At 43.5% G+C, this 12,672-nt stretch overlaps 2 protein-coding genes across 2 annotated transcripts in view; both read left to right on the forward strand.

Moving 5' to 3' along the window:
• ZMYM6 (zinc finger MYM-type containing 6) overlaps nucleotides 1-5,048 on the forward strand; it is a 57,501-nt gene extending 52,453 nt beyond the window's left edge. The window contains exons 15-16 of the mRNA XM_049775533.1: nucleotides 1,838-1,940; nucleotides 3,134-5,048. Of these exons, the coding sequence (XP_049631490.1) occupies nucleotides 1,838-1,940; nucleotides 3,134-4,965 (1,935 nt within the window). The 3' untranslated portion in view covers nucleotides 4,966-5,048. The remainder of the gene's footprint in view (nucleotides 1-1,837; nucleotides 1,941-3,133) is intronic.
• A 2,675-nt stretch (nucleotides 5,049-7,723) lies between these two features.
• On the forward strand, nucleotides 7,724-11,596 carry TMEM35B (transmembrane protein 35B). Its single transcript, XM_049775113.1, has 3 exons — nucleotides 7,724-7,834; nucleotides 9,802-9,982; nucleotides 10,816-11,596. Exons 1-3 carry the CDS (start codon nucleotides 7,724-7,726, stop codon nucleotides 10,911-10,913), a joined length of 390 nt encoding a protein of 129 aa, XP_049631070.1. The 3' UTR covers nucleotides 10,914-11,596.
• The last annotated feature ends 1,076 nt before the right edge of the window (nucleotides 11,597-12,672 follow it).

The raw sequence follows: 12,672 nt of genomic DNA on the forward strand, positions 1-12,672 counted from the left end.
CTCTTTTACATTTTGGCTTTTTAGACCTATAATTTCTCTGCCTGGAATTCTCTGACCTTGGGTCTTTGTATGCCTTGTCCTTCTGTCTAAAGTTTACTCAAAAATTACTTCCATGCCATTATTCGCCATTACTCTGCCCCATTTTATTCCTTTCATAGCATTTATCACTATAATTAAACATTATACTATCTAATTATATAGTGTATATTTGTTTCAGTTGTTTGACTGATGTGTCTCCTAGAATCTAAGGTCTTAAGAGCAGACCTTTATCTTGTTTTCTGATGTTTCTTTAGTACATTAAGCAGTGCTTGACTTGTAAATATTTATTAAATGAATAAAATATTCTCTCACATTTTGCTTATACTTTGAAATTGTTTTATAAAACAAATTTGCAAAAATTTCTAGGTGGTCTTATTTGCTTATCTTCCATATTGTTTTAATCTCTGGTGCTTTATTTATTTATTTTGGCCACACCCGTTTGATGGTCAGGGGTTACTCCTGGCTAAGTGCTCAGAAATTGCCCCTGGCTTGTGGGGACCATTTGGGATGCCGGGGGATTGAACCTCGGTCCTTCCTTGGCTAGCGCTTGCAAGGCAGACACCTTACCTCTAGTGCCGCCTCTCCGGCCCCCTGGTGCTTTATTTTTTTATTTATGTTTTGTTTTTGGGTCACATCTGGCAATACTCAAGGGATAGTAAACCTGATTCTGCAGTAAAGAATTACTCCTGGTAGTACTTGAAGAACCAGGGCCCGGAGAGATAGCACAGCGGCGTTTGCCTTGCAAGCAGCTGATCTAGGACCAAAGGTGGTTGGTTCGAATCCCGGTGTCCCATATGGTCCCCCGTGCCATATTTCTGAGCTATTTCTGAGCAGACAACCAGGAGTAACCCCTGAGCACTGCCGGGTGTGGCTCAAAAACCAAAAAAAAAAAAAGAACCATATGGGATTGGGGATTGAATCTGAGTTGGTGGCATGCAGGACAAGTGCCCTACTCATTAATCTCTCTCTCCAATCCCCAAAACTGGTGCTTTATTTAAGAAAACTTTCAATATTCTGGTCATTTCAGATTTCTCTAATGATATGTTTATTTTATTAATTAAATATATATTTTCATTTATGGATTTTGGGCCACACCTGGCAGTGCTTAGGGGTTACTTCCTGGCTCTGTACTCAGGAACCACTTCTGGGAGGCTTGGAGGATGATATTGAATGCTGGGGACTGAATCCTGGTCAGCCATGTGCAAGGAAAATACTCTACCCACTGTACTATCGCTCTAGCCTGATGTTATTTTAATATTGTTATTAGTATATATATATATATTCAAAGTTCTCTAGGGAAACATTTTTGCACCTGGCTCTAATTTTTGTGATTAAAAAAATGTTTTTTTGGTATTACTTTAAATCAATATGAAGAAATAATACTGAGTATAAGAATTAGGCACTAGTGTGTATATTGTAACTTTATTGTAATCACTATTTCCAAGGAATTTTATTTCTTTTGATATGTATTATCTTTAAATTGATGGCAAGTGGGGCTGGAGCGATAGCACAGTGGTAGGGCATTTGCCTTACAGGAGTCCAACATGGACTGATCCTGGTTAGATTCCTGACATTCCATATGGTCCCCATGCCTGCCAGGAGCGATTTCTGAGTGCAGAGCCAGGAGTAACCCCTAATCACTGCCAGGTGTGACGCAAAAAAAATAAAAATAAATAAATAAATAAATTGATGCCAAGTATAGGCAATGGTAGATACTAACAGATACTCTTTCGTTTCTATTTTTTTTTTAAATTAGAGAAGTGCATAGATAGATGCCACAAAACTTTTATCTTTTCAGTCTTCCAGACATTTAAAGAACAAAGCATTAATGTGCAAACCTGTCACTGAAATCAAGGCTACCTCTTGCAAACCACATATACAACATAAGGAATGTCAAACAGGTATGTGCTTTCTACTATAAAAAGTATCTTTATTTCCTGTTTCTGTGTTTTGTTTTTTGTTACTTTTTGAAAAGAAAAAATTCTTGACAAGTTCTTGAATATAAAACAATAATTTGTGGATCACATACATTGAACATCCAATTTATTTATTTATTTATTTGATTTTTCCGGCCACACCCTTTTGATGCTCAGGGGTTACTCCTGGCTACGAGCTCAGAAATTGCCCCTGGCTTGGGGGGACCATATGGGACGCTGGGGGATCGAACCGTGGTCCTTTCCTTGGCTAGCGCTTGCAAGACAGACACCTTACCTCTAGCGCCACCTCGACGGCCCCCAATTTATTTATTTATTTATTTATTTATTTATTTATTTATTTATTTATTTATTTATTTATTTATTTATTTAGTCGAGCTTTACTCCTCCATAAAGCTTTCTTTATGAGTGGTAAAGCTCTCCAAAAATTAGTCCCTTGCTGAAACTGCAAAGCAGCTGTGTCCTGAAGCCTAGAGCTTCTCAATTTATTATTTTTATAATTTTTTGTTTTGTTTTGTTTTGGTTTGGTTTTTGGGCCACACCCAGTGGTGCTCAGGGGTTACTCCTGGCTGTCTGCTCAGAAATAGCTCCTGGCAGGCTCGGGGGACCATTATGGGACACCGGGATTCGAACCAATCACCTTTGGTCCTGGCAAACGCCGCTGCACTATCTCTCCGGGCCCTTTAATGTATTATTTTGATAAATATAAACAGTAACCAAATATGAATTTTGTTGTTATTGTGTTGGGGTCATACCCAGCAGTGTTGGGATTGCTCCTGTTTTAGGAATCACTTCTGGCAGGTTTGGGGGCCATATCAGATGCTGAGGATTGGGGCCAGAGAGATAGCATGGAAGGAAGGCATTTGCCTTGTGGGAGGACAGTGGTTTGAATCCTGGCATCCCATATGGTCCCCTGAGCCTGCTAGGAGTGATTTCTGAGCGTAGAGCCAGGAGTAACCCCTGAGCGCATCTGGGTGTGACCCAAGAAACCAAAAAAAAAAAGATGCTGAGGATCAAATTGGGGCCAGCTGAGTGCAAGGCAAGCACCCTACTCTTTATACAATTACTTCAGCTCCCAAAATATAAAATTTACAGGTTAAGTACAAAGCACATATCTTGTTTGTTCTTTAAAATAACAATGATTCAAATGTTTCATTCAGATTTACCTATGCTTAATGAGAAAGAAGATGCAGAACATGATTCTCCACCTGCAAAGAAAGTAAGAATAGATTTTCTACAGAATTATGATGCAAAACATCTAAAAGTTGGTTTTATTATTTGTCCTGGATCAAAAGAAAGTTCACCAAGCCTACAGTGTGTCATTTGTGAAGAAATCTTATCTAGTGAAAATGTGAAGTTCACAAATCTTTCTCATCATTTGAAGACAAAACATTCAGAATTAGAAAACAAACCATTAGATTTCTTTGAACAAAAATCTCTTGAAATGGAATGTCAAAACAGTTCTTTAAAAAAGTGTTTACTAGTTGAAAAGTCACTCATGAAAGCTTCTTACTTAATTGCTTTTAAAATTGCTGCCAGCAAGAAGCCATTTTCTATTGCTGAAGAATTAATGAAGCCATATTTAGCAGAAATGTGTTCTGAAGTTTTGGGTCCAAGTGCTGGAGACAAAATGAAAACCATTCCTCTTTCTAATAACACAATTGAACACAGGATCAGTGAACTGTCAGCAGACATTGAAGATCAGCTCATTCAAAAAGTCAGGGAATCAAAGTGGTTTGCTCTTCAGATAGATGAGTCATCAGAAATTTCAGGCACTACCCTTCTTTTGTGCTTTGTCCGTTTCATTGATTATGATTGTGGTGATATAAAAGAAGAATTATTATGTTGCATTAAAATGCCTTCTCAATTAACTGGTTTTGAAATATTTGAACTAATAAATAAATATATTACCAGTAAATCTCTGAGTTGGAAACACTGTGTTGGTCTCTGTACAGATGCAGCTATAAGCATGACTGATAAGTATTCTGCTTTAAAGACAAAAATGAAAGAAGTTACCATGAATACAGCGGTATTTACACATTGTTTGATTCACCGTGAACATTTAGCAACTGCAAAACTGTCTCCTTACTTATATCACGTCATTTTGCAGTTAGCACAAATTTTAAGTTTTCTAAAGAGCAATGCACTGAATTCACGAATGTTAACAATTTTGTGTGGAGAGATGGGTTCTGACCATATACATTTACCACTTCATTCTGAGGTACGCTGGATGTCCAGAGGAAAAATTTTAACAAGATTATTTGAATTACGACATGAAATTGAAATATTTTTAAATCAGAAGCATTCAAGTTTTGCCAAGTGTTTTCTTGATGAGGAATGGGTTGCCATGCTAGCCTATTTATCAGATATTTTTTCACTTATAAATGAACTCAATTTAAGTCTCCAAGGAACTATGATGACTCTCTTCAATTTGTATAATAAAATAGATGTATTTAAGGAAAAGTTAAAAATGTGGTTGAAGCGCATACAAGAGAACGATTATGACATGTTTCCTTCATTTTCTGAATTCTCAAACTCATCAGATTTTAATAAGAGAAGCATCGTATATATTATTTTTGAGCATCTGAAAGAACTTTCTCAAATGTTCAGTGAGTGCTATCCACCAGAAGAAGACCTGCGTGCTGGGAATTTATGGGTAATTAATCCCTTTGTGAATCATCAAAATAATAGTCTCACAGACTTTGAAGAAAAGAAACTAGCATTGTTATCTTCAGATTTAAGATTACAATATGCATTTAAATCAATGTCTATAACTCAGTTTTGGATAAATGCAAAGACAAACTACCCAGAACTCCATGAAAAGGCAGTGAAATTTTTATTGCCCTTTTCAACCATTTATTTATGTGATACTACATTTTCAGCTTTGACTGAGTCAAAAGAGAGAAATTTGTTGGTTTCTAGCCATGCCTTAAGACTTGCAGTCACATCTTTAATTCCAAGGATAGAAAAATTAGTAAAGGAGAAAGAGTAGGGAAAAAATCACATTGCTAATTATTAAAGTCTGTAACTTTGTGTTAATTTTTATATAATTAAACATCCTCAAATATTTCCTAACATGGATGTGTTTTTAGTGATTTAATAAGTGGTTTTGGGGCCGGAGAGATAGCACAGCGGTGTTTGCCTTGCAAGCAGCCGATCCAGGACCCAAGATCGTTGGTTCGAATCCCAGCGACCCATATGGTCCCCCGTGCCTACCAGGAGCTATTTCTGAGCACTGCCAGGTGTGGTGCCCCCCCCCCCCAAAAAAAAGGTTTTAATCACTTTTCTTTCTGTTGAAGAATTTATTTATTTATTTTTGGTTTTGGGGCCACACCCGGTGACGCTCAGGGGTTACTCCTGGCTATGCACTCAGAAGTCGCTCCTGGCGAGGGGGACCTTGTGGGACAACGGGGGGTCGAACCTCCTCGGTCCATCCAAGGCTAGTGCAGGCAAGGCAGGCACCTTACCTCTAGCGCCACCGCCCGGCCCCATCTGTTGAAGAATTTAATAATTATACATTGCGTTCATGATTACTTACATTTTACTAGTCTAGAGTGGAGAACTTAGCTATTTTGTAAACTAATAAGAGTTTGTATTCACGACAAGCTGGTGGTAGTTGAAAGCCCAGTTTATAATGAAAAATATACCGGGATTTTGAAACAGATAGAATTTCTTTTTTTACATACCCTGCTGCATTCAGGGATTACTCCTGGCTCTGTGCTCAGAAATCACTCCTAGCAGGCCCAGGGGACTATAGGGGACCTGGATCGGCCGCATGCAAGGTGAATGTCCTTCCTGCTATTGCTCTGGACCCACAGTTTGACTTAAAAGTTCTTAACAAATCAGCCACTTAACAGTTGTAGATAGTAAGAAAAAGATTTAAGCAGCTTGGTTAATAGAAGCAGAAGGGGAGTTTGAGATTCCTTTTAAAAGCCTCTTTGTTCACTAGACCAGGGCTTGACAAACTTTATAAAGGGCCAAACTAGTAAATATTTCAGACTTTGTAACCTTAGCTCACCTGTCTTTTAACCATATCATACATTTTCTCTCTGTGTATTTCCTTTATTCCTGTCCTTTTGAGAAACTGGTCCTTTGGTTTCTTGACACATTTCTTTCCCACCAAACTTAATCTAGGAATAGAAGAGATTTCTCTGCCCCAACAAAACTGGCACCTGTTTGTCTTCATAGATAGCAAAGGCTTGTGCATCTGGTCCTTGCCTTCCTCTGGTTAACAATTTTAAAAAGAATCAGATTTGGGCCCGGCGAGATAGCACAGCGGCGTTTGCCTTGCAAGCAGCCAATCCAGGACCAAAGGTGGTTGGTTCGAATCCCGGTGTCCCATATGGTCCCCCGTGCCTGCCAGGAGCTATTTCTGAGCAGACAGCCTGGAGTAACCCCTGAGCAATGCAGGGTGTGGTCCAAAAACAAAACAAAACAAAACAAAAAAGAATCAGATTTTATGCCCATAGAGGTCCAGCCAGTCTGGTTTTTGTTTGTTTTTAACTCAAAGCTCTGTTTTCACTCAATAAGGGCAAATCTCCAAAGCCTCTCTATTCCACTTCCTGAAGCAGTTGGGCAACTGTTTCTGGAGTTTTCTCATTGGCCAAACTGCACCTAATAAAGTTCTGAGAGGGGGAAAAAAAAAAAAGACAGATGTGCGATTCATTTTTGTGTCTGTATAGTAGCTGCAGTATAAACAGTATACTATATAGCCATATTTAATTAAAATTCTGTAACTCAGAAATGTGAACTTTATATAAGTTTGATGTATCCTAAAAGATGATTACAAAAATTTTTTTAATCTATATATGTAAACACTGTTGGGGATTGTCATGGAGGAACTTAGAAAAAAGCAGGCAGCTGATGGAATTTGGCCAGTATTTGCCAATCTCAGATGCCAGCAATTTCCAAGAGCTGACAGATAAGGTGGCTTTGTAGGATTTTGTTTAGTAAAAACCTTACTTTGGGCTGCAGTTATTTGAATTTTCAGATGTTTCCCATGTTAATTTCAGCTGCAAGTATTTAAGAGGGGTGATCTAATTTAGGCAATTTCGGAAAAAAAATGTTATATTTACTTTATAACTGCTAGTTATTTTATTATTGGGAGAATGAACTTGAGCCACACCGGTGGTACTCAAGACTTACTCCAGTTTTCTGTGCTCAGGGGTCACTCCTTGCAGGGCTAGAATGCAGGGTGGTTCCAGGTGTCAAACCCTGGTTGATGGTGTCCAGTGCAGATCAAGCACCCTACCCGCTTTTCTATCTCTCAGGCCCCACAAGTACTACTTACTTATTTACTTATAATAATTTATAGTTATTATTGGCTTATTACTAATAATGGTATAAATTATCCCTTTACAAAGAACTTTTCCAGTGGTGTCATGTGGTGCCAGGCGTTTTAAGCTAGCCTGTCATAGATTCAGGAGACCCTGCTTGGCCTTTGCCCCAGTCAAGATGCAGTTGCTGAAGCGCAGTTAGCTACTTAGGGGACACTGGGGTTCGGGGTATGCTCTGACCACAGTACTCAGGTGACTGGAGCAGAAAGGGAGCCCAGGCCTTAGAAGTCTGCGGAACTCTGGCTTGCAAGCACCCCCGGGGAGAACACGACTTTGCGGCAAAGGGGCCGTCTAATCGGTGAAGACCAGGCGGGCCTCAGCGCCCCTATCTGAGGCAGGCGACATCCTGGGAGCCAGGGTGGCCTGGGCGGTTGGCTGGGGGCGTGTTCACGGCGGGACTCAGCCCGGCCGGCCATGGCGCTCTGGCTCGCCGCGGCCCTCCGCGGCCTGCTGGGCGGTTTCTTCGTGCTCACCGGGGCGGCGAAGCTCTCGGATCAGATCTCCGCGCCCGTGTCGGAGCAGTTGGTGAGCAGCGCGGCCCGAGGCAGTGGCGGGCGGCGGCGGGGCCCAGGGCCGCGGGCCAGGCTGGGCTGTAGGCTCGGGAGTTTCCTGGGCCGCCTCCCGGCCCTCCGGCACCACCTGCCCTCCGAGCCGCCCGGCCCAGTGGAGATGGCGCCAGCTGGGCGGAGAGAACCCTGTCCCTGTCTCCTCTCAGACTGGGACCTTCCCCGGAGCATCCTGCCACTTCCCAGACGTCTCCCCCCCCACCCCACTACACCCCACCCTTGGAGTACCCCACTGCCTTCAGGTGTGAGTTCTTTCTAGGGAGCACTCTGCTGCCTCCCATTCAGTGGCCCTTCCAAAGGAGCACTCTTACACCTCCTAGACGTGGGTCCTTCCAAGGGAGCATTCTGCTGCCGCCTCCAGACTTAGACCCCTCCTGGGAAGCACCCTTCATCCTCCCAGATGTGGATCCTTCCCTGGTAGTACCCTGCTGCCTCCCAGATGGGGCCCAAATCTCAAGAGCATCCCTTCACCTCCCACATGTGGGTCTTTTCTGGGGAGCAACACCTGCCTCCCAGATGTGAGTCCTTTCTGGGGAGCATTCTAACTCCTAGATGATCCCAGGGGCACTCCGCTGCCTCCCACAAGTGGGTCTTCTCTGGGGAGCACCCTGCTACCTCCCAAGTGTAATATTTTATTGTTTGTTTTATTTTTTGTTTTGTTTTGTTTTTTTTTTTTTTTTGGTCACACCTGGCAGCGCTCAGGGGTTACTCCTGGCTCTATGCTCAGAAATCACTCCTGGCAGTCTCGGGGGACCATATGGGATGCCGGGATTCGAACTACCGTCCTTCTGCATGCAAGGCAGATACCTTATCTCCATGCTATCTCTCCGCCCCCCCCCAGATGTAATCTTTTGTAGGAAGCACCCCCCTGCTTTCAGATGTGGGCTTTTCCTGTGGGACACCCCACCACCTCCCAGACCTGGGCCCTTCCCATCGAGTACCCCTACACACACTGGCTTTTCCACAAATGGAAGGGGCAAAGGCCAGCTGGTCTCAATTTAGCGCTGGTGGCCCCAGGCTGGATGGGGAGAAAGGAGAACGGAAGGGAGTTTCCTACATGGTACTTATCCTTCTTTCTTTGGTTGAGTTTTTGGGTGCTTGGAGAGGTAAGGATTATTCTTCTCTTTCTGGTAAGGTAGGAAAGCTGTTCAGAAGGGGAATAAGTCTATTAAAGGCCGGGCCAGAAGGAAGTGCCCTAGTCCCCACTCCAATTTCCTTCAAATTAGGTAGATTTGGAAACTCCTGTCAGTTTGCCTCTCTCAGATCTGGTTATTTCCTTAGTGTCATAGAATGTTGGGGTGTTTGGGAAGACTCCATCCCCAGAGCCAGACAGCTTAGAAAAGATTCCTCTTGGCAGTGATGAGTAGGGGAGATGGAGTTGAGGTGGGAGGGAGCAGCTAGAGGCTACCAAACCCGAGACTGGGGATAACTTGTCATGTGGTCCCCGACTGCCTAGGCTCATGCAGAGGAGCCTCTGGAGTCGGTTCCAATCTTTGACACCGGATATTTAGAGCTGGATGTGTAGTGGGCAAAGATCCTTCTGCTGGGTAATAGAGCGGGAATTGGGCCAAGCCTGGAGAAAGAAGTCTACACTTCCTGAGGTCTTGCCATCAAGAGGAAGACTCAGCTCAGCCCATCTCCCAACTAGTTCCCTTCTTGTGACTTGAGGCTGGGGTGTGATCTGGTGTGTCTGATGAGAAAAGCTAGTGGTCTTAGCAGCACCTCCACAGACCCACTGTTTTCCTTGGAATGTAAAGACTATTTCCTGGTCCCAAAGCTCAGCTTCCCAAGGAGTTCATGGACCTGACCTAGAGCTGTAACACCTCTATTGGGGAAAATTGAGGCGCAGGTGCAGAATGGCCTTGACACGACCTGGGTGGTGGTGGTTGGCAAGGCTGGCTAACAGACCTGCCCTGCCACCCCTAGAGAGCCCTGTTCGTGCAGTTCGCCGAGGTGTGCCCACTGAAGGAGCTCGGCTACAAGCTCGATCCCTTGAGTTACCAGCAGGCTGTGGGATGGCTGGAGCTGTTGGCTGGGCTGCTGCTAGCCCTGGGCCCACCGAAGCTGCAAGAGATCAGTGGCTTCCTCTTGTCCCTGCTCATGATAGGTAAGAGGGCCTGATGGGACTAGAGGAACAGAGGTGGGGGGAGGAGGATGAAAATATCTGGCTGACCTGTCCTTTACTTTCACCACATTTCCTTTTTTCCCAAGACCAGGTATGTCTTCTCTGCTGCCACCTCTGTGGTCTTTAATCCTGTTGCTTTTTAGACTCACTTGGTTCTAACCCCTCTTCTATGCCAAATGAACTTTTTGCTACCTCTGTCCTGTCAGCTGCATGATCTTTAATTGTCAAGAAGAGATTGCAACCTAATAGCTCCACCACTCCCTCTGCATCCTCACTCCCAGCAGCTGCCATTTATCTTACCTGTCAGGCAGGTGCAAGAAGAGATCAAGGAAGCTGAACTCACTGAATAGAGAGATGAAGAATATTCTGGGGGTGGGCAATCCTGGGGACCCCTCCCACCTTGTAGCAGCACTGTCTACAGAAACTGCTGATATACAAAGCCAGCTGCTGCTTCCAAGGCCAGGCATCTTTAGGCTCTTCTCTAGTTCCTGACCAGGTATTATCATACTGCCACTATTCTTCCCCTCCCCAGACTTCCTGTCACTGGACATACCTCACTTTCAGGTCTATCCTGCATTTCTACCATCCCTGAGTTCCTCCCCACCAGTTGGATTGAGGAAGGTAGAAGCAGGTATCTCCTTGGATGGGTTGCTAACTGCTTCTTGCCCCATAAGAGGGCCAACATCAGTGCAAGCTGCTTTGGATTCCTGCTTCTACCCCCTGGGAAGATTAGAGCATAGCATGAGGGTAGGGGGTGGCTTGGATGAATGGAAGGGTAAGAGAGAGCTGTGCTCAGGGACCTCATTTCCTTCCAGGGGCTATCTGCACTTTGAATGCTCTGAAAGAGTCCCTGAGTACCTATATCCCTGCCTTTATCTGCCTGAGCCTTTTGATGCTGTTGGATCGCTGCTAGATCTTATTCCCAGCTGAAGAGATGGCGAGACTCACAAGGAAGACTCCAAGTGCACCCAGTGACTTCTCTCAGTAGAGACCCTTTCCTCTGCTTGCTGTGCTGCTGGCCACAGTGAGAACAGGGAAGCGTGAACAGTCTAGCACCTTATTACTGAAACAGGGTCAAAATACAGCCTGTGTTAAAGCAGACCATCTTGCCTTCGCTGGCCCTGCTTCCTTAGTTGGACAATTGTGACTTCGAAAGGGTACGTTTTGCACATACTATCATTCCTCGTGCCACATGAAAATAGAACAACACATTTAAATCACCTCACATTTTTTTCTAGCCTCCCTCACCCCCACACCAAAACTTTCATTGTTGAATTTTGTGGGGGACATACCTGATTGTGCCTAAGGCTTACTCATGGCTCTGCACTCAGGAATTAGTCCTAGAGGACTCAGGGAAACCATATGAGATGTCAGGGACTGAATCTAGGTCATCCATGTGCAAGGTAAATGCTTTATCTGCTGTAATATTGCTCTAGCCTGCCACTTCACTCCACATTTTCAGTGACCCCAAATAACTGCCTTTAATTCCACTGTGTCCTGGGCTGCTCAATGTTTTCTTCCTCTTTTCTGATTTTTGTTGTTTTGGGGCCACATCTAGTGTTGCTCAGGGATTACTCCTGGCTTTCTGCTCAAAAATTACTCCTAAAAAAAAAATTACTCTTAGCAGGCTTGGGGACCACATGGGATGCTGGGGATTAAACTTGAGTTGACAACATGCAAGGCAAACAACTTACCTGCTGTGCTATTGCTCTGAGCCCACTTTTCAGATTTTTAAAATGAAAGAGATCAGATATTCTAGTCCATACATTACTTTGTTAATGGCAAGGCTGCATTAATATCCCATTATTAGACTGCCTTGTGATTAGCTCAAGATCCCACTAGGACAATTTGGATTGTTCCCAGTTCTTTGTTCTTTCTCGTAGCAAAGTCCCTTTGTATACTTATTTCCTAGAAGTGAGGATACTGGTTCAGAAAGCATGTTTTTTTTTTTTTCTTTTGGGTCATACCCAGTGATGCTCATGGGTTACTCCTGGCTGTGTGCTCAGAAATTGCTCCTGGCTAGGGGGACTATATGGGACACTGGGGGATTGAACCAAGGTCCATCCTAGGTTAACGCGTGCAAGACAGATGCCCTACCGCTTGAGCTACTGCTGCAGCCCCAGAAAGCATGTTTTTATTTTTTGTTTTTAGTGCTAGAAATCGAACTCAAGGTCTCATGCACATAAAGCATGTTCTCCATGGTATATATATATATATATATATATATTGTTTCTACCTAGTATTAAGACCATATCCAATGGTGCTCAGGGATCACCGCTGGTAAGGTCAGAAGATCATATATAGTGCCTAGGATGGAACCATAGGTTGGCTGTATGCAAGGCAGACGGCCTATTCACTGCATTATTGCTTGGGCTCCCTGTTGTACACATTTTTTAAAATTTTAAAAATATTTAGAATTTACTGTTGCTTAGCATTACATATTGTTCCAAAGGACATTGACAGAATAGGTGCTATACTCTGCCACCCTCAGTATAGCAGAGTGTAGTACCTTCTTTGGTCAATAGCCCTCTGAGTCACTTGATCTAATTCCCTCCCATCCCTTTTATTTTCTGGCCCTTTCTGTTTACTGAACTAACAAAGATGGGCATGAGACCCATCTTTTTTCAGACCAGTCATGGATATGATGATGGTAACACAGTACCCCCTGACAT

This window comes from Suncus etruscus, chromosome 6 (genome assembly GCF_024139225.1).
Source record: "Suncus etruscus isolate mSunEtr1 chromosome 6, mSunEtr1.pri.cur, whole genome shotgun sequence".
Classification (NCBI taxonomy): domain Eukaryota; kingdom Metazoa; phylum Chordata; class Mammalia; order Eulipotyphla; family Soricidae; genus Suncus; species Suncus etruscus.